The 22,559-nt window shown below is 39.6% G+C and overlaps 1 protein-coding gene across 1 annotated transcript; it reads right to left on the bottom strand.

Moving 5' to 3' along the window:
- Positions 1 to 13,967: 13,967 nt before the first annotated feature.
- On the bottom strand, positions 13,968 to 14,528 carry IFNB1 (interferon beta 1). Its single transcript, XM_059926398.1, has one exon. It carries the CDS (start codon positions 14,526 to 14,528, stop codon positions 13,968 to 13,970), a length of 561 nt encoding a protein of 186 aa, XP_059782381.1.
- Between the last annotated feature and the right edge of the window lie 8,031 nt (positions 14,529 to 22,559).

Here is a 22,559-nt window from a genome sequence, read left to right as displayed (position 1 = left end):
CACACACAACCAGGTAGGTTACCACTTAGTGTCACAGCCAGGTGCATTTGGACAATGGGTTCCACCGGGGCAGTGTTCTCCAAGTTGATCAATGACAGCAGTTTATTAAGATCAACAAATCAGAGTTGCAAATTGTTCTCCCACTGCTTCCCTCCACTACTATTTTCTCTGAGTTATTACCATTTATCACTTTCAGCAAACCAAAAGGAAAAAGAAAGGAAGAAGAAAAAATCAGGAGAGTTTTTAGACTTGTTGATGAAAAATGTGTTACCAATGAGTGAGATGATGTCTCCTTGGAAGTTATCACTGCTTAATAGTCCATCACACTTGCTCAGAACCTTCAAAAGGCTTTTTGGTACTGTCTCAGTGTCTCTCAATCACTCAGCCTGTGGGCTGCCTGTGTTTTTCTATTCCCAAGTGATGATCAGAGAGGGAAGGAAGATAGAAGAGGGAAGACAGGTTCATTAGGAACTGGTAACAGTGCTCTGTGACAAGACATCTAAAAATGGAATGCTGTCCCTGTCATCTTTTTCACTGTGGTGTTTATTTGCTTGAGCTACCAGGGAATGGGAAGTGAGAGTCAGCCTAAAAGTCCAGTGTGGGGCACCAAACCTAAAGTGATTTCCAGTGGGAGGCTGGGTTCAGGCAACAATATCTGTGAAATTGTATGATGAAAGACAGAAACTTTATTGCACGTGGAGTCAGAATATGACGTGTCCAGTCCATTTTTTTCTTTCTAAAAATACATTTGAGATGTGGCTTCACGCTAAGTTCTGTCTTTTTGGCCAACCAAACATGCTGTTGTTTTTACTGACATAGAAGAGAGTAATTGAGCTATCTGGGATTTTGTGCAAATTTTATGAAATTCTACCTGGGCATAAAGATTGCGGTGTTTTGTAATAAAGGCTCCCGTATTTCAGCAAGGGAAGACAGATGGTAATTGTCTGTAAAGAGAAAAAAAACACCTTCCATATTTAAGCTCTTACTTGTGCCCAAAAAGTCCTACACAGATAATGACGCAGAATGAAATTGTCCACCACCACCCCTTCACACATGCCTCCCCAAGACAATTGACCCTGGGGTGAAACCAAGGGTTTAGGATGAAGCAATTTAAAAATGGAAACTTCTTTGTTGATCATCATAGAAAGCATTATAATGAAGCCCAGAGAGGCTGAGCACTCTTGGCTTAATAAGTCCAATGTTATTAGGCCCTAAGAAGTAAGAACAAAGTTAAGTAAATAGAAAGAAAATGAATCTCTCATGCAGACCACATTTATCATTTCAGGGGTAGGGTGTACAGTAGAAGATTAATCCATGGGATTCAACTATGTTGGATTTTAGGAGAGCTCAAGTTGCAGCCCAGGGGAAGAAGCTAATATTGAATATTATCTCCCTCCCCGAGTGTGGCTCCCCTTCCTCAACAGATGCTAAGATCCACACAGAGTCCAATTGGTCTGAGGCCTATTCCCCAAATATATTCTTGTCTTTTAAACTATTTATAAAGTTTACAACAAATATGATGGAAGGGATGATTTTAACAGACTATGAAGATCTTTATGGCATTTTTAGTTGACTGGTTTTCATCTTGGCTTCATAGCAGTATTTCAAGGAAAGTTGAAGTTGTCTGTGCCCCTGTCTACTGCAGCTGGGGGAAGCTGAGGTGGGAGAGGGGACCCTCTTTCATGGCAAAACCTGACAGAAAAGTCGATAAACTTCCACCCCACACAAAGAAGTACCTAGGGGAGAAGACAAGGAGGTATTTCATCTTCCCCTATATGATGTTATGAAATATGTCCCTCCCCAATTTAGATGCTGAAGTCTTAACCCCCAATACCTGAGAATGTGAACTTATTTGGAAATAGGGTTGTTGCAGATATAATTAGCTAAGTTGGAATGAAGTCATTTACTGGAATAAGGTGGGGCCCCTAATCCAATAAGACTAATTGTCCTTATAAAAAGTGAAAATTTGGTTACAGACATGCACACAGATTTCTCAGCATATAGAGATGAAGACCGAGATCAGGGTGATGCAGCAGAAGTCCAGGAATGCCAAAGATTCCTACAAACCACGAGAAGTTAGGAGAGAGGCACAGGGCAGATTCTCTTTCACAGCCCTCAGAAGGAACAGACCCTGCCAACACCTTGATTTCCAACCTCTAGCCTCCAGACTGAGAAAGTAAATTTCTGTTGTTCTAAGCCACCCAATTTGTGGTACTTTGTACAGCAGCTTTAGCAAACGAATACAACCTGCCACCAAAGTCTGAATTTCTCCAGGGTTAAGAGATAGCCATCTGCAGGTGAGAGAGGGGACATTGAATAAAACTGTCACAGCCTCACTAGATGAGCCAGAGAGCAGGGTACATGACCTACCCCATTAGTTGAAAGCTTGGCAATACCTGCCACTGAATGGGAAATGCTTCTCGGTGCTCCTAGGAAAAGCAATTGAAATGCAATCAGACAGGAACAATACTCTGTCTTGTATAGAAATAGATTTATACCTTGCATGTATATAGAGGATGTTAATCTCTTCAGATGACTTCTTGTGCCCAACCTGTCATCCATAGTCCCTGCTTTAGAGACCCCTCATTAGCTTTATGGTGAGCTGAGAAGAGGTTCTAGGGTTATAGGGGTGTTTTATTAATAACACCAACTGCTGTTTCTCAGTCTGATTAAGAATTATAATTTCATTCATTTCAAAAATTAATCCCTGTGATGATGGCAACATTGGAATGAAGTTGTGAATATGAAGAGAAAAGAGCATATTAAGGCTGAGAGGATTATGCAGAACTGAATTCCCATCATATGTGTCTATAAACTGACCCCTTCTCAGTCCTAGTTCAGGCCCACCATCCCCTCGTGCTCAGACTCTCAGTAGCCTCTTGACCTCCATCCCCAACCTGCTCTAATCCACCCCTTCCAGCTGTGACAGAGTCTCCTGTCTTAAAGAGATCTGACCAGGCCACTCCTCTCCTTAAATACCCGACTCTCCAGGCCCTCAGCATCTATCCCAACTTAAATTCCAGCTTCATTTCCTTCTCACTCTTACCCAATACCTGTTACACTGTCCTTCATGACATTCCCTGAACAGGCCACGCGTTTTCATGACTCTTCTTTTGTTCAGATCGCTCTTTTCTGAAATGTTCTCTCTCCCATTCTTTTCATTTTTAAATGTTACAATCTCTTCAAATCCAAGTTCAAATATTTTCTATGTGAAGGCTGCTCAAATCATCAGACAGACAAATCTGGGCTTCTATAGGAAACTGCTCATTATGTTAAAATGACATTTATCATCATGCTATCATTTTTCGTCATAGACTTATCTGTTTCTTTCCTTGAAAATGAGCTTCTTGAGGATAACATTTGTACCTTGTTTCTCGATGTAAGCCCAGTGCTTAGCAGTGTCTGGTGTGGTGAGGTTGTAGGAGGGTTCATAAATCACTGACCTTGGTTAGTGTGTAAACAGCAGCTCACACAGGAAGAACAAGGAAAAAAGCAGTCAGGTAAGTACCTCTCCTCACGTCTAAGGATGGGCAGACCTACCTGCAGACCTTCACGAAAGTTAGCATGAAGGAATGTGTACATGGGTTACTTTCAAAGGCAGGAGAGGTCAGTGAGGGAGTGGGTGGGTTTCTAGTTTATTTTCCAGTCCCCTATAACCCTATTTCAAGGCTCAGATAACAAACACTTTAGAAGTTCACCTGGCTTCAGGCATGGCTGAAACAATATATTCAGGGATGTGTCTTCATCTATCTTTCCCTTCTGCTGTCCTTTCTGGCTTTATTCCTCAGCATTTCTTCCAGTGTGGGACATGTCAGGCTCCCCAGAGAAGAGCACCATCTAAAGGTATGCAGAACATAAGCTGTGCAGCCGGCCGTGGCAGTCCTGGTTCCAAGCTTACACTGAACCAGGCGCCTGCTACCACAGACAGAGACTCCTTTTTCCTCAGCGTTCCAGCCGGAGTTCTGCTTGTCACTCTCATGGCCTCTGCTTGTGTCACTCAGCTCGTCCTGACCAGTCACTGTGGCCATGGAGATGCCAGGGCTCTCAGTGGCTCAGCTTGGGTCAGAGGCCCATTCGCAGAGCTGGGCACGGCCCCAATGCCACAGCTGTCAGCAGTGGTCCTAGATGCGAAGCAGGCCACAACAGATGTCCAGTGTAACATATAAACAGCGGAGCACAGTTCAGGCCCATCACAGGAGATGGACAAAGACTGACTCTTCTTCCTGTTCACCCTTTCCTACAATCTGTTTTACCCATCTTTTTTTTTTTTTTTTAATTATTTATTTATTTATTTATTTATTTTTGGCTGTGTTGGGTCTTCGTTTCTGTGCGAGGGCTTTCTCCAGTTGCGGCAAGCGGGGGCCACTCTTATCGCAGTGCGCGGGCCTCTCACTATCGTGGCCTCTCTTGTTGCGGAGCACAGGCTCCAGACGCACAGGCTCAGTAGTTGTGGCTCACGGGCCTAGTTGCTCCGCGGCATGTGGAATCTTCCCAGACCAGGGCTCGAACCCGTGTCCCCTGCATCGGCAGGCAGATTCTCAACCACTGCGCCACCAGGGAAGCCCCCATCTTTTTTCTTGACATTTCAAAGATTTGTAAAACAATTGGTCTTGTTTCTTAAATAACCTTGCAGAGGCCACTTATAGAATGTTGAAGTTGGAATTTTAGAAGTGTCTTATTTACAGTTTGTAATCAGAGATGCTGAATATTCTTTTCCAATATCTGTCAATATGACTTCGGTAAAAATGACACTCATTTATATCCCAAAGGACTTGCTTTTTGTATGAGATTTTGGGAAGGGTGCTCCTTAAGCTCACTTAATTTTATGTAAGCAATTTCTACAATTTTTACTCACGTTTAATTAAGTTATACATTGGGCATCTTCCACAGGCAAGGCCCTGTGCTAAACAAGTCATACATTCTGGACATTTATTTCTCAGGAGTTTGAGGTATGATTATCTCCAGTTTGCATAACTTGCCCAAGATCATACAGCTAGAAAGTGTCAGAACCCTCATTAACTCTCAGGTTTATAAAACTCCATGTCCTGTGCTTTTTCCACTACAGCAAACTTTTTTTTTTTTTTTTAATATTTGGACTTTTAAATTCACAGATTTCCACTTCTTGCATTTCTGGATTAGTAAGTCATTTTCTGCTTTGAAAACTGTTTGTTTTACCTCTGGGTTTTCATGAAAAAGAAAAGGAGCCAAGAAATTAAAAAGTGAAAGGAAAGAGAAATTTGTTGTGTATTTCCATTAAACAACACAGGCCAAAGAGGGAAGAGATATGGGAACATATGTATATGTATAACTGATTCACTTTGTTATAAAGCAGAAACTAACACAGCATTGTAAAGCAATTGTACTCCAATAAAGATGTTAAAAAAAAAAAACCAAAAATAACACAGGCCATTTTTTGTGACATTCCTTTGAGATAACGAAAGCAGCTGGTGTAAGACTTGAAATGGAAACTGCATACAGGACTTTCTTGCTGGTACAAGGATAAAAACATAGTGGTCGAGAGAAGGAAATGCAGCCCTGCCAGGGAAAACTATGACTCACGGTTCAGACAATTGCCTCCTAAAACCTGAAGAGAAAATAGTCTCTGTAGAGTCTGGCGAGGGAGCAGATGGGAATTTCCTACTAATCTCCCTAGAGCAAGGCAGAGGAAGTCCTTTTATGAAAGGGTGGGGATGGAAGGGAAACAAACTTCTTGAGGGAAGAGAGCAGCCCCTTCTGCAGAAGGTCCTCATAGGCATTTGGAGCAAAGCCAGGAGCTAGAGCCACTGGGCCATAGAGCTCTTCGTGCTCTCTTTAAACCACAAGATCAGTGCTATGTTGTTGGATAAAAATAACAGTTTGACAGGTAGTAGATGATTACAGGTAGTTGAGAGTATGGTGTCAGGTTCCAAATATGTCTCTGTACTTACCAACTGTGGACTTGGGCAAGTTACTTAACCTTACTGAGCCTTGGTTTTCTTACGTGTAGAAAGAATACAGTAATACTTTCCTCCTAGGGAAGAATCCTCTCAGAAGGATTAAATAAGATGGTATATATTTATAACACGTTTAGCAGAGTCCCTTGCAGAATGTATGTCCTTAAGAAATGTAGCTATTATTGTTGTGTTTGCATTATGCTATTATAGCAGATGTTTGCATCTTAAAGACACAACTTAAATATAGTTACCTTGATGATTCCTCAAAAATTAAATATGGAATTACCATATGATCCAGCAATTCCACTTCTGGTTAAACTCGTGTCTTTATGTAAATTACCCCCATGCCACTTTGCTCCTGAGGTCTAAAAGGTAACTAATGCAACAAATTCAGGTTACCATGTTCAATTAGAGATTTAGAAAAAAATACAAATACCTGGGAGTCAAACAGGTATTTGTACACCCATGTTCAAAGCAGTATTAATCAAAATAACCAAAAGGTGGAAGCAACTCAGATGTCCATCAATGGAGGAATGGATAAACAAAATGTGGTATATACATACAATGGAATATTGTTCATCCATAAAAAGGAAGGAAATTTTGACACATGCTACAACATGGCTGAAACTTGAAGACAGTATACTAAGTGAAATAAGTCAGTCACAAATGAATAAATACTGTATGAGTCCACTTATATGAGGTACCTAGAGTAGTCAAATTCATAGAGACAGAAAATAGAATGGTGAAAAAAAAAGAAAATAGAATGGTGATTACCAGGGGTAGGGGTAGGGAGAAATGGGGAACTAGTGTTTAATGGGTACAGAGTTTCAGTTGGAGAAGATAACAAAGCTCTGGAGTTGAACTGTGGTGATGGTTGCCCAACTATGTGAATGTACTACTGCTACAAAAATGTACACTTAGAAATGGTTAAAATGGTAAATTTTATACTATTTATAAAGTGCTCTGGGCTTTTTTTTTCAGAGTTTTATCATGAGAGGATATTGACCAACTTCTTGGGCAACCTTTTAAAATATGAAAGACTATTGCAGTGTGACATAAAAGCCTCTTACAGTCTAACTGTTGACAATGTTGAACTTAGACTGTAAGATAATTTTTCCTTTCTGAGGGCCTATTGATTTAATCTTATCTTGGACTCTTATTAAGAGATCTTAAGCCATCAAACAAAGTATGTTGATTCTGACAAAGGGACACATGATGCCTTGGCTCCATTTTACTTTTTATTTGTTTTCTTATATATTTTTAAGAACTTAATGAAGCGTAACTGAAGCATCCAATAAACTGCATATTTAAAGTGAACACTTTGATTGGTTTTGACATATATGTACACTCCTGAAACCATCGACAACAACACAGAGAATATATCCATGTCCCCCCAAAAGTTTCCTCATGTCCCTTTGTAGTTTCTCTCTCCATCTCGTTCCTCACTCCCACCACCCCCATCCTCAGGTAACCATTGATCTGCTTTCTGTCATTATAAACTAGTTGTCCCTTCTAGAATTTTGTATGAATGGGACAATACAGAATGTACTCCTTTTTTTGGTCTGTCTTCTTATACTCAGCATAATTTCGAGATTTATCCATGCCATTGTGTTTATCAAGGATTCATCCCTTTTTATTGCTAAATAGTATTCCATTATCTGGATATACTACAATCATTTTTTAATCATTCATTTGTGATGGGCATTTGAGTTGTTTCTAATTTGGGTATATTACAAGTAAAGCTCCTACAAACATTCATATACAAGTCTATGCATAGAAACATGCTTTCCTTTCTCTTTGGTAAATAACCAAGCGGAAAGGCTGGGTCATATGGTAGGTGTATGTTTACCTTTTTTAGAAACTGCAGAATGATTTTCCAAAGTGACTGTACAGTGTTTTATTTCCACCAGCAGTGTATGAGAGTTTCAGTTGCTCTACATCCTTACCAATTATTGATAGGGTCAGTCTTTAGCCATTCTGGTAAGTATGCAGTGGTGTCTCATTGTGGCTTTAATTTGCATTTCCTTAATGCCTAATGATGTTGATCATCTTTTCCTGTCCTATTAGCCATCTGTGTATCTTCTTTGGTGAAATGTATTCAAGTCTTTTACTGGGTCATTTTACCATTTTTGAGTTTTGAGAGTTCTTTATGCACAGTTGTTAAGTCCTTTATCATATATGTGACTTACAAATATATTCTCCCAGTCTGTAACAGGTCTTTTAATTTTCTTAAGAAGGTCTTTTGAAGGGAACTCCATTTTTTTCTTATTCCTAGGCTAATTGTTGGGGGATATAATTTAAATAATGCATTTTGAGTTTCCTAAGAACACCCTACACAGGGAATTATAAAGTAAAGCAAAAATTTTGAAACAGAATGCCAACTGAAACCAAATTTACTGATCTGGTGATAATTGTTTGATGGGAACAAGTTTTTGGAGTACTGTCCATCAAGTCAATTAACAAATTAAGTGATTAACATAGTCCTGCTAAATTAAGAGTACATTTCTGTGCTGGCAATTCTAGTCAAATCTCAGAGTCTGATTGTTTTAAACTAACTATTTTAAGAGATTTTAGACAATTAAACTGATATTTATAAAGCAACAATTAACATTGAGAAAAAAAAGGATAAATTCATAAAACAATTTCTTTTTCAGGCTCAATAAGCATCGGTACAACAGATTTAGAGAAAATGTTTGCAATTAGCAAGACCTGGTTCTGGGTGCCCTTCACCTTCTGACTCCACTACCAGCTGTTGACTCTCTGTCTCATAACTAGACTAGTCGACCCAGAAGTCCGTATCAGTGAGGGCCTTGCCTTCTCTGCTGGACAGACCTCAAGTGTGTCACATACAGAATTGGACCAGCATGGCTGCTGGACATCCCTCAGGAAGGGTAGTGGCTATGGTAGGTCCTCATGTAATCAAATAGTCTCCTGTGTAATTAAAAACCATTTCACATTCATTATCTGATCCAAACCACACACAAGCACACACAAAAAAACCTATGAAGAAGGCTTGCATGTTTCCAGGTACTGATTTACTATTCATCTATCTCTTTGGTACAGTATTCATTCAAATATATCACCCATTTTTATTGGGTTATTTTCTTATTGTTGAGTTTTGAGAGTATTTTTAAATATATTCTAGTCACAAGTCCTTTATCAGATATGTGATTTGTAAATAGTTTCTCCCAGACTGTGGCATGTTCTTTTCATTTTCTTTAGAGCATTTTATAAACAAATTCCTTCATCAGATATATCTCAGCACCTAAAACTGCCTAATGACACCCAAAATTCCTAAATACCAGCTTTGTTAAGTGCGAGAAATACCATACAAATGTACACTGATATTACCCTGTATCTACATGTCCATATGGTTAGGCAATTGTTACGTAATATTTATGTTAACCAAGATGTTCGCCAGGACCTTCAAACTGCTTAAGAGTAGATAAAACTGCTCGACCCCCTAATCCATGTCCTCTCCACGATTTCCTTGGGAGGTAGTTGGGTGGAGGTGGGAAGTGGCTCTGTTGTCATGGCTCTGCCTTCTGTCCCCACTGATGTGGTTCACGTATGGACGTCTAGCCACTGTCTGCTTGTTTCCCCATATCATTTCAACCCTGGACACGCTATGATTTCTGCACACATGGGGACTTTGTGTGGGTAGCCACCTCTACTGAAGGTTTGAAGAAGACAGAGGACAGGATTTCATCACATCAGTGCACATAGTTTCAAGTTGCCTGTGAGACATCCTTGTTCTTAAAAGTCCTTTGTTTGCCCTCATCAGAAATTTTTCACTGCTGCCTTATTCCAGGGAGCATCAGAGCTCCAAGACCATCGGCTGTGTTTCTCTCTCTTTCCTCCTTAAAAACAGACACACAAAAACATGCTATTGATGTTGTGCTGTCTTTTGTGTTGCCATTCCCACAACCTCAAGATCTCACCTTGTATCTCAAGAGGCCCATTTGATATTTTTCTAAACAAGTGCTTTCCTAGGGAGGTATTCTGGTGCCAGCTCAAATAATCACTTCACTCCTCATATGTAGCTATCTATGAAGATATGCTGCCTTATATGTGGCATAGTTGTTTAACATATGCAAATACTCAAACATGCGGTTTTAGGTTAACCTCTGTCATTCTTATTAGAATTAATATTAATTGTCATTTATCCTATACCATGATGAACATACTTTTGATATTCTGGATGGACCAGAATACTCAGCAGTGGCACAGTTAGTCACAATTCTGCAGAAGAAGCCTCTCCTCTGTCCTCTGGTCCCCTGGACACACACAGAGGAGGCCTTTCCAGGGCTGCCCCAGCCTCTCGCTTTCTCGGCCAGTTTAGCTGTTCAGCCCGGGTGAACTTCTTTTTTAATTTTTTAATTTTTTTACTTTTTATTTTCTTTAACATCTTTATTGGAGTATAATTGCTTTACAATGGTGTGTTAGTTTCTGCTGTATAACAAAGTGAATCAGCTATACATATACAGATATCCCCATATCTCCTCCCTCTTGCATCTAACTCCCACCCTCCCTCTCCCACCCCTCTAGGTGGTCACAAAGCACCGAGCTGATCTCCCTGTGCTATGCGGCTGCTTCCCACTAGCTATTTTACATTTGGTAGTATATATATGTCAATGCTACTCTCTCACTTTGTTCCAGCTTACCCTTCCCCCTCCCAGTGTCCTCAAGTCCATTCTCTACGTCTGCGTCTTTATTCCTGTCCTGCCCCTAGGTTCATTAGAACAATTTTTTTTTTTAGATTCCATATATACGTGTTAGCGTATGGTATTTGTTTGTCTCCTTCTGACTTACTTCACTCTGTTTGACAGACTCTAGGTCCATTCACCTCACTACAAATGACTCAATTTCGTTTCTTTTTATGGCTGAGTAATATTCCATTGTATATATGTGCCACATCTTCTTTATCCATTCATCTGTCGATGGACACTTAGGTGGCTTCCATGTCCTGGCTATTGTAAATAGAGCTGCCGTGAACATTGTGGTACGTGACTCTTTGAATTATGGTTTTCTCAGGGTATATGCCCAGAAGTGGGATTGCTGGGATGTATGGTAGTTCTATTTTTAGTTTTTTAAGGAACCTCCATACTGCTCTCCATAGTGGCTGTATCAGTTTACATTCCCACCAACAGTGCAAGAGGGTTCCCTTTTCTCCACACCCTCTCCAGCATTTATTGTGTGTAGATTTTTTGATGATGGCCATTCTGACTGGTGTGAGGTGATACCTCATTGTGGTTTTGATTTGCATTTCTCTAATGATTAGTGATGTTGAGCATCCTTTCATGTGTTTGTTGGCAATCTGTATATCTTTGGAGAAATGTCTATTTAGGTCTTCTGCCCAGTTTTGGATTGGGTTGTTTGTTCTTTTGATATTGAGCTGCATGAGCTGCTTGTATATTTTGGAGATTAATCCTTTGTCAATTGCTTCATTTGCAAATATTTTCTCCCATTCTGAGGGTTGTCTTTTCATCTTGTTTATGGTTTCCTTTGCTGTGCAAAAGCTTTTAAGTTTCATTAGGTCCCATTTGTTTATTTTTGTTTTTATTTCCATTTCTCTAGGAGGTGGGTCAAAAAGGATCTTGCTGTGATTTATGTCATAGAGTGTTCTGCCTATGTTTTCCTCTAAGAGTTTTATAGTGTCTGGCCTTACATTTAGGTCTCTGATCCATCTTGAGTTTATTTTTGTGTAAGGTGTTAGGAAGTCTTCTAACTTCATTCTTTTACATGTAGCTGTCCAGTTTTCCCAGCACCACTTATTGAAGAGGGTATCTTTTCTCCATTGTATATTCTTGCCTCCTTTATCAAAGATAAGGTGACCATATGTGCGTGGGTTTATCTCTGGGTTTTCTATCCTGTTGACAGGATAGAAAACCCAAATATATCCATTGATCTATATTTCTGTTTTTGTGTCAGTACCACACTGTCTTGATTACTGTACCTTTGTAGTATAGTCTGAAGTCAGGGAGCCTGATTCCTCCAGCCCCATTTTTCTTTCTCAAGATTGCTTTGGCTATTTGGGGTCTTTTGTGTTTCCATACAAATTGTGAAATTTTTTGTTCTAGTTCTGTGAAAAATGCCATTGGTAGTTTGATAGGGATTGCACTGAATCTGTAAATTGCTTTGAGTAGTATAGTCATTTTCACAATGGAGACCGGGCAAACTTCTTTAGCATCCTCTTGGCTGCTCTAGGCATGCCTTTCACTCTGCATTTTGATGTACTGACCTTGTTTTTGACTCCTAGGCAAAAGGAAGCACGGCTGTGGAAGGGCTTTTGGCAGAACTGGGGTGTGGAGTCTCAGACTGTGGGGAGTTGGGGAGAGAGGGAAAGTTATCATTTTACAGGACCTTGCCTGGCTTGGGAGGACAACAACAGCAGCAGACCCACCAGCATGGCACTTCTCTGTCCCACAACTGGTGTTTTACCCAACTTGAGTCAGAAGGGGGAGCCCCGAGTTCATTGTCTGCAGGATAGTGTCTGCTCTGAAACTTTTGACTAACATTTCTTCTCAAAGCTGAATCCCTTAAGGGAACACAGACTTCTGTGCTGCTCTAGGAGAAAACTCTTAGATACAAATAATGTTGTATGTGATTCTTCCTTTTGTAATTCTTTTTTAACCTCCACTCACTAGCTATATGAGTGGGGGCAGTTACTAAACCCCTTGGAGACTTAGTTTTCTGTAAAAAGCAATAATGGAATTGTGCCTACCTGAGGGGTGCTTGTGAAGAGGACTAAATCCAGTTACATAGGTAGGAGCTCAGCTCAGTGCCTGGATGGTAGCTGCTAATGACAGGAACAATCAAAAATTCAGATTCCCAAAGGGTTCACTACAAAGACAGAAACCCAGCCACACTGGCCAGGTTCCAAAGAGCTCCTAGGGAAAATTTATTTTCTCAGGGTAAGCCCTGGAGTAAGTGAGTGCCCCCTCTCTCCCACCTGAATTTGCCTTTCTCCCATGCTTCCTGGTTTTTCACTTGGCCTAAAACAACTTAATCTGCTGCACCTGTCTTGGATTTGACTTTAGAGAGTATGTAGCTTCAGAGATGCAGAGCAGCAGAAAAAACAGATAGGATAGTCCTGGAATTCTGTATGAACAGGGAAGGGGGAACCAGGAGCAGACTTGCTTTTCTGAAAAAAAAATGGGGAGAAAACCTAGCCAGACAGCAGGGGTATCAGGCAGAGTTCTTTCTCCCTCTGGTGTCTGTACCCTGGAAGCCCACAGAGACCCCAGCTCTCCTAAGACACCCATACATCTTGGCTGTACCATGAAGAGTAAAATAAAGGGACTGCTACTTAACAGTGTCACAGAAGTGCCTGGGACTTCTCACTCTTAGGCTTGGCCAGAGGAGGGGGATGGGCACGTAAATATTTTAAAATCCTGTGGGGCATGGGGAGGGAAGCAGAGCATCCCACAGATAATAGGGATGAGTTTAGGACAAACACAAGAGCCGAAATATTCCCCTGGTTACCGTGACAGCCAGTCAAATTCTAACTTTAGGGCCAAAGAGCCTGGGGTACTGTGTAGAAGCAGTAGGCACCCCTGCTTCTAGTTCCACAGTCACTTACTTGGCTCTCCCATTTTAATTCTGTAGAGGCTCAGGCCACATTTCTTCTCCTAAAATCCCATCCCCTTATCATCTTTTACCTTGTATATTCCACGTGGCTTCCTTGTATTTCAGATTCCTTAAAGGCAGGGCTCAGAAATTCTACTATTCTGCAGGCTCATTTTACAAAGAACATCTCCTAGGTGCTCTGCAATTTTCAATATGATGGTTACATAAATCAAATTGAAATGAAAGCTGCCATGTTGACTTTTGTTTCATAAAAAGTTTATTTCCCATGGTAAAAGTTTAAATAAATAAATAATGTATAAATTAATTTTAAAAAAGCTTAAAGTCTTTAACTGTCCTTTCAAATCCAGTGCATTGCCTGTCAGTTACTTAAAGAACCTCCGCTGGTTGAAGAGCCTGACATCATTGGAAGCATTGTCCGTTCCCAGAGCCACAGGGGGGAGATCTTCAATTGTGGAGGTAATCTGTAAGGCGGTTAAGGAAGGAAAAGTTCCTGAGGATTTCCACTCGCACTACTGTCCAGGCACAGTTGCTGTACTCCTTGGACTTCAGGTACTGCACGATCTGCAAGTAATATTTCTTCAGGTGAAGAATGGTCATGTATACCCCGGTGAAGTTTTCCTTCTCCATTATTTCCTCCAGGATTGTCTCCAGACCATCCATCTGCCCATAGACTTCCACAAGGAGCTTCTCAGTGATGGTCTCAGTCCAGCCGGTGCTAGAGAAATTTCTTCTGAGAATACCAAAGATCTGCTGGAGCATCTCATAGATGACCAATACAGCGTCTTCCTTCTGGAACTGCTGTGGTTGCTTAATCTCCTCAGGGACCTCGAAGTCCATCCTGTCCTCGAGGCAATGTTGAGGCGTTCCAGGTAACTGCCGCAGGAGTTTCTGACATGCCAAATTGCTGCTCCTTTGTTGGAATCGAAGCAATCTATAGCTCACGGAAAGAGCTGTGGTGGAGAAACACAACAGGAGAGCAATTTGGAGGATGCACCTGTGGGTCATGATGAAAACAGGAACAGCGTTACCTGGTCTACTACTAGATGCTGAAGCCAAGTCTTCAAGAGTTTGCAGTGTGAATGTCCTTTCTCCATGAGTGTGGACTACTTATACAGGATGGCCCTCCACTCTTTCTGTTGGAGAGGAATTTCCCACTTTCAGTTCTCCCTTTCAGTTTTCCTATGTCACTTAACTTATTAGTTGTCTCTAAAATTCTTTTTCTTTAAGCTCCTTGTTATTTTCTTTTATATATATTAGGGGGGAAAATATATACAAACAGTGAGGATTTCTAATGTTTTGTAAAGTTTCAGTGAATTGCTAAATGCTAAAGAAAAAAATAAGCCAAATCATTTTGAACTTGACTATTACAGGGTTCTTTCATTTGGAAAGGATTTTCTTTTTCTTTTTGCATATTTTGAGATTTGGGAGGCGGTCTTTGTAAGAGAGTTTTCTTTTTCCTAAGATTTAGGTTTAATTCCCAATACACTATTACAAATCAATAAATACATGCAGTTTACTATTTTTAAAAAGACACCTATTTTTCTTCTATCTAAAATAGACTGATGTCAGACTAAGTTGATCTGAATTTCATTTGTAGGGCCTTAACCATAAGCAGCGAGACATCATATAACTTTTTCAGCCTTAATTTATTGCTTTATCTGGCAATCTCAGCTATCCAGAATATAACTGAAAACTAGAAATTAAGTAATATCTCTAAGCAGGCAAAATGAATGTTACATGGGCCATGCATAAAAGTCCATGGTTCCTCTTTAGGGGGCCTTTGTGACCATTATTGAGGGCCAATGTATTTTTTGTACATACTTCTAACAATCTAAATGTCTGATTTTCTATTTGCATGCAAATATATACCTCATATTAAAAGGAGGTCCAGAAGGAAAATAGAGGAAAACAATCAAGTAATCAGGGGATTTTACTATTGAGACAAGTTGTTCTAGCTCAATATTTCTGAGACCATTTTTGAATTCGAGTTTAGTAACTGATTTTGATAAGAGAGGACTCAGTAAAAAGAATCAAATTATGATTTTTTTGTCCTGCTTATATAGACAGGGAGATGTAGAGTACATTTTTAAAGATTTCAAGACAAAAATAAGTTATAATAATTATGATATTTAAAGTAATAACTTCCAGTTTTCAGGAAACTTTGCATTATCTTTCAGCCTGAATTTACTAAATCCACACTGTGGGCAACTGTAGCATGAGCTGCTGCAGATTGTAATCCTCACTCTCATGGATCATACAGTTAAGCAGCGGACAAGAACATTTATCAAAGAAATACACAAAACTAAAAATGCAATGGTAACAAGTGTTACAGAGGAGGGGTAAGTGATATTGTGGGTACCTATGATATAAGGGGACCTATGATATAAGGACATAATGTAGTAGAAGAAATCAGAGAAGACTGCCCTGAGGTAATGACACTGGAGCTAAAATCAGAAGGAAGGTCAGATGGGACTGCATGTGCAAAGGCCCTGTGGTGGGAGGATGCATGGTAAGGTAAAGGACTAGACTGAAGACCACTGTGATTTTCAAGTCAGAGAGTGGTCAGAGAATGTTTGTACCTGGATTTTTCCCCATGATAAGAAGATAGCTGGGAGAACAAAAAAATAAACTCAAAATGGATTAAAGACCTAAATGTAAGGCCAGACACTATAAAACTCTTAGAGGAAAACATAGGCAGAACACTCTATGACATAAATCACAGCAAGATCCTTTTTGACCCACCTCCTAGAGAAAGGGAAATAAAAACAAAAATAAACAAATGGGACCTAATGAAACTTAAAAGCTTTTGCACAGCAAAGGAAACCATAAACAAGACGAAAAGACAACCCTCAGAATGGGAGAAAATATTTGCAAATGAAGCAATTGACAAAGGATTAATCTCCAAAATATACAAGCAGCTCATGCAGCTCAATATCAAAAGAACAAACAACCCAATCCAAAACTGGGCAGAAGACCTAAATAGACATTTCTCCAAAGATATACAGATTGCCAACAAACACATGAAAGGATGCTCAACATCACTAATCATTAGAGAAATGCAAATCAAAACCACAATGAGGTATCACCTCACACCAGTCAGAATGGCCATCATCAAAAAATCTACACACAGTAAATGCTGGAGAGGGTGTGGAGAAAAGGGAACCCTCTTGCACTGTTGGTGGGAATGTAAACTGATACAGCCACTATGGAGAGCAGTATGGAGGTTCCTTAAAAAACTAAAAATAGAACTACCATACATCCCAGCAATCCCACTTCTGGGCATATACCCTGGGAAAACCATAATTCAAAGAGTCACGTACCACAATGTTCACGGCAGCTCTATTTACAATAGCCAGGACATGGAAGCCACCTAAGTGTCCATCGACAGATGAATGGATAAAGAAGATGTGGCACATATATACAATGGAATATTACTCAGCCATAAAAAGAAACGAAATTGAGTCATTTGTAGTGAGGTGAATGGACCTAGAGTCTGTCAAACAGAGTGAAGTAAGTCAGAAGGAGACAAACAAATACCATACGCTAACACGTATATATGGAATCTAAAAAAAAAAATTGTTCTAATGAACCTAGGGGCAGGACAGGAATAAAGAGGCAGATGTAGAGAATGGACTTGAGGACACTGGGAGGGGGAAGGATAAGCTGGGACGAAGTGAGAGAGTAGCATTGACATATATATACTACCAAATGTAAAATAGCTAGTGGGAAGCAGCCGCATAGCACAGGGAGATCAGCTCGGTGCTTTGTGACCACCTAGAGGGGTGGGAGAGGGAGGGTGGGAGTTAGATGCAAGAGGGAGGAGATATGGGGATATATGTGTATGTAGAGCTGATTCACTTTGTAATAAAGCAGAAACTAACACACCATTGTAAAGCAATTATACTCCAATAAAGATGTTTTAAAAAAAAAAGATAGCTGGGAGATAGGATTATTACACATTTTCAAAATTTAGTGCACTTTATTTGTTTGAAAGAATTTAATTAAGGTTACTAAATTTTTAGACTTTCTTTTGTTTTATTCACGTCTAAATTTTTTTCTATAATGACCATATGTTACGTGTGCCATTAGAAGACAAAAAGCACCTAGTTATATTCAAAAGCAGGACACAAAATTGTACATACTATGCAACTATGTAGAAGTATGTAGAGAAAAAAATTAATAAAAGGAAATATACCAATATTTTAATAGTGATTATGTTTGATATGTGAAACTAAAGGGTGATTTTTTTTTTTGCGTGGTTTTTCAATTTTCCACAGTGAATGTATTCTTTCATTATTGATTAATCTACAGTAAAGAAACCATAAACCCAGCATTTCTGGTTACTCTGCGTCTTATGTGGGTTTCATTCTCTCTGGCCTTTTGATCTTTGCATGCCAGCTCTGAACAGAATGTCAGCCATCTCATGAGTTCTGCACAATGGATTTTGGAAAAAGCAACATCATCTCTCAGCTGTTCCACCTTTTTTTTTTTTTAATTTATTTATTTTTGGCTGTGTTGGGTCTTCGTTGCTGTGAGCAGGCTTTCTCTAGTTGCAGTGAGCGGGGGCTACTCTTCATTGCGGTGTGCGGGCTTCTCATTGTCGTGGCTTCTCTTGTTGCGGAGCACGGGCTCTAGGCATGCAGGCTTCAGTAGTTGTGGCACGTGGGCTCAGTAGTTGTGGCTCGCGGGCTCTAGAGCTCAGTCTCAGTAGTTGTGGCGCACGGGCTTAGTTGCTCCGCGGCATGTGGGATATTCCCGGGCCAGGGCTCGAACCCGTGTCCCCTGCATTGGCAGGCGGATTCTTAACCACTGTGTCACCATGGAAGCCCCCATATATGTAATTTAAAATTTTCTAGTAGCCACATCAAAAGAGTAAAAAGAAACAAGTGAAGTTAATTTTAACTGTATATTTTATTTATCACCATATATCCAAATATTTTCATTTCAACATGTACCAATATAAAATTATTAATGAGATAGTTACATTCTTCTTTTTCACACTGCCTTCAAAATACTTTTACAGTCATAGTACAGCTCAGTTGGGACTCGTCAAGTGCTCAGTTGGCCGCATGTGGTCGATGGCTACCATGGTGGACAGCACAGCTGAAGACAGAGGGAGCAGCACGAACAGAGCCAGGAGAATGGACGAGTTTGCAGGGAGCACATAGAAGGAGCTTCAAATCGTGGACAAGCTCTGTGCTAAGAGTCAAGGGGATTGAGGGTGGAAAAATCAGCTCGAGATGTATTGTGGAGGCTCTTGAATACCAGAGTGCGGCGTTTGTACTTAATTCAAGAGGTCTTCGGGCAGAGAGGGCACTATGTTTTGCTCTGGGCAGAAGAACAGGCAGAAATGTTGGAGGTGAACTGAAGCAGGGAAAAGTCCCACCCAGGGGATCTCATGGCTGTAGAGGCTGAAAATAAAGATGATAGCTAAGGAACTGGAAGAAGGGGGGAGGATACAGAATTATAAAAAAAGAATTCTTTTTTCTGGTTTCTTCCCTTTGTCTTCTTTCCAATTTCTGCTGTTGTGTTCATGAGGTGCTTCCTAATACTTCTCTTCCAATTACCTTTTTGAAGTTTCTCCTGAGGATCGGGTGATACTCACTGCAGAAGTCCACTTATGAATGGGTTAAAATCTGTTCCTTTGGAAGATACCATCTTTCTGTTTGTGTGTTTGTTTCATTTCCCCTAATTTATTTGAGTTTTATCAAAATAACCAGGAAAATTCATATAGCCTTATCTCTGTCAGGGAGATCTATTTTTTAGACTGGCCTAATATATACCTGCATTGCAAGAATGAATGCGCTGGCCCTTTTCTTTCATCTTGTCCTCTGTTGTTGGAAGCCATTTTTCACTTCCTCCCTCTGTGGAGACTTTTCTCTGTGCATTCTCTCCTACCAGCTTTCTGCGGTCCAGAGAACTACTTCCGGTCCCTGTATCAGTTTCTTCTGGTTAATGAGGTTTTTCAGAGAGGCAGAGTGACATTTAGAAAGTAAAACTTGAATGATGTTTCTAACCATTTGACATCTTTTGAATTTGGAACTGCTTTGCTGTAAACCTCAGAGACAGAAAGAGTTTCCTTCTCTTTTTTGATACAATTATCTATGGAGGAAAACTGTCTCTAGAAATCAACATTACAGTTGTCTTCTCTCTTCCTCATCTCTTCAAGTACTTTTTCAACAAAAAAGGCCCTATAAAAAATGATAAATTAGACAAGATGAAGAGTTAGGGAGAAGTTCGTGAGCAGTGGCAAAACAGAAATTAAGGCAAAAAACAATCTTTCAGGGATATCTTGGAAGGGGCAACAACGTGTATATTAAGAGAGTGTTTTGATACGTAAGGGGAGAATTCCCCATTCCTCCTTCTGAAAAACAAAAAGGTTTACATAATATACATAGAAAGTCATGCACAAATGTCAAGTATACAATCAACAAATCATAAAATATAAACTTCTGCACACCTTTGAAACCACAAACTAAGTGAAGACATAAACACTACCAACAGACATAAACACTACCTGGCCCTTTTCCCCTCCCCCATCACATTGCGGTGCTCCTCTCTCCTCCCCCATCACTAAGCTCCTCCCCCAGCGTCACTACTGCCTTTTAACAGCCTAGATTCTGCCTGTTTTTGAACTTTGTATGAACGACTTCTTTCACTCAGCAGTATGTCTGTGAGATTCATCTATGTTTTTGTGTGCAGTTATAGTTCATTAATTTGCAGGAACGTGTCATATCCATGTAGAAATGCCACAGTGTTTTATCTTTTCCACTACTGATAAACATCTGGAATTTTTTCCTCCTGATTTTGTCATTATAATTAATTTTGCTATGAAAAACCTTGTTTGTATCTTTCGGTGCACATTTGTACAGCCTTCTGTTGGCTATATACCTAAGATGAAGTAAACGGGTCATAGAATATGCATATGTTCAGATTTAGCAGTTAATAACAAACATATTTTCCAAATGTTTGTACCAATATATATTCTCACTATCAATGTATGGGATGTCAGTTGCATTACACTCTTGCCAACACTTGGTATTGCCAGTCTGCTTAATTTTAGCCATTCTAGTTATGCATAGTGATATCGCATTACAGTTTTAATTCGTATTCCCTGATTATTAACAAGGTTCAGCACATTTTCATATGCTTATTGATCATTTGGCTATTTTCTTCCTTAAGGGCCTATTCAAATCTCTTGCTGACTGTCTCAGATATTTTTTTCATTATCTACAGATGATGTAATTGTATACATACAAACTACAAAAGAATACATAAACTATTAGAATTTTAAAATGAATTAAGCAATGTCATTGAAAATAAGATCAATATTAAAAATCAATCACCTCTTTTTATACTAGCAATAAAAAATTGGAAAATGACATTAAAAATGATACCATTGATGGGACTTTACTGGTGGCACAGTGGTTAAGAATCCGCCTGGCAATGCAGGGGACACGGGTTCGAGCCCTGGTCCGGGAAGATCCCACATGCCGTGGAGCAACTAAGCCCGTGCACCACAACTGAGATTTTGTTCTAGAGCCCGCAAGCCACGACTTCTGAGCCCACCTGCCACAACTACTGAAGCCCGTGCACCTAGAGCCCATGCTCCGCAACAAGAGAAGCCACCGCAATGAGAAGCCCATGCACTGCAACGAAGAGTAGCCCTGCTCGCCACAACTAGAGAAAGCCCGCATGCAGCAACGAAGACCCAACACAGCCATAAATAAATAAATAAATATTAAAAAATAAAAAATAAAATAAAAATAATACCATTGACAATAACATAAAACGTCTACTACTGAGAAACTGTCATAGCCAGGAGGAGCCTAAGGAGACATAGTAATTAAAGGTAATGTGGCACATTCTAAATGACATCCCAGAACAGAAAAAGAACACTAGGTAAAAACTAAGGAGATCTGAATAAAGTGTGGACTTTAATTTTTTAAAAAACTAGCATTGACAGGGCAAGTTATCTTCACCTTGGGCCTCTAAGTACAAGTCTATAGTTGAATTTTTGATTCAAATAAGATGGCCAGAAACCAGTGAAAAATATAACATTTTTTTTCTCTTACACTGAGGTTGTGTTTTTTTTTTCACCTTGACCATCAATGAAGATTAAGCAACTTCTCCAACTTATTCTTTTTGTAAGTGAGCAACGGACATGTAAGCCCGTGATGAGGCGGTGAGCATCAGTGAGAAGGGAAATCAGAGTCTGCAATAGGAGACTGCTAAGGCCAGCCTCCTCCTGAAAGACACACATTCATTTAGTGAACAAATATTTATTTAGCAAACATTTCTTAACCACTTCATAAAGAAAAAAAAGCAAATATTGCCATTTCATTGGACTATTTTAAAAATGTCTCTCAGTGAAGTTTTGCTGCTGGCTTGATTATATATCTTGTACAGTCTTTCTGAGGTTTATTTCAACATATTTATGCTTTATTATTGTTGCAAGTATGAATGAAATGATTTTTTCATTACATTTTCTAATTTTTAATGGACTAATGTTTCGTTACATTTTCATACACACACACACACACACACACACACACACATGAAAAGAACTAATTTTGGTTTTTTATCCAGCCAACTTTGCAAACACTATGTCTAAATGTTTTTGGTTGATTTTTCAAATTTTTAGATAAACAAATACATTGCCTGCAAGTAAAAAAATTAAAGGACTGAAAATCTCAAGTGTGATGACCATATGGAGCAACTGCTGTTTGGTGTGTAAATTTGTACAACTACTTAAAAAACATTATCTAGCAAAGTTGAAAATATGCATGGCCTATGACCCAGTAAGTCGACTCTTAGCACTTACCCTGGGAAAAAATCATGTAAATATGCATCAGGATATAAGTAAAGAATATTCATAGCAGCATTATTCATAATAGTCCCAAACTAGAAATAGCCCAAATATCCCTTAAAATTGTATGAATAAATATGTTGTTATCTGTGCTTATAAGAGGGTTGTTAATTAACAATGAAAAGTAAGAACCACAACTGTATGGACAAATAGGGATAAATCTCACA

This window comes from Balaenoptera ricei, chromosome 6, assembly GCF_028023285.1.
Source record: "Balaenoptera ricei isolate mBalRic1 chromosome 6, mBalRic1.hap2, whole genome shotgun sequence".
Classification (NCBI taxonomy): domain Eukaryota; kingdom Metazoa; phylum Chordata; class Mammalia; order Artiodactyla; family Balaenopteridae; genus Balaenoptera; species Balaenoptera ricei.
This window is presented reverse-complemented; position numbering and strand designations above follow the sequence as displayed.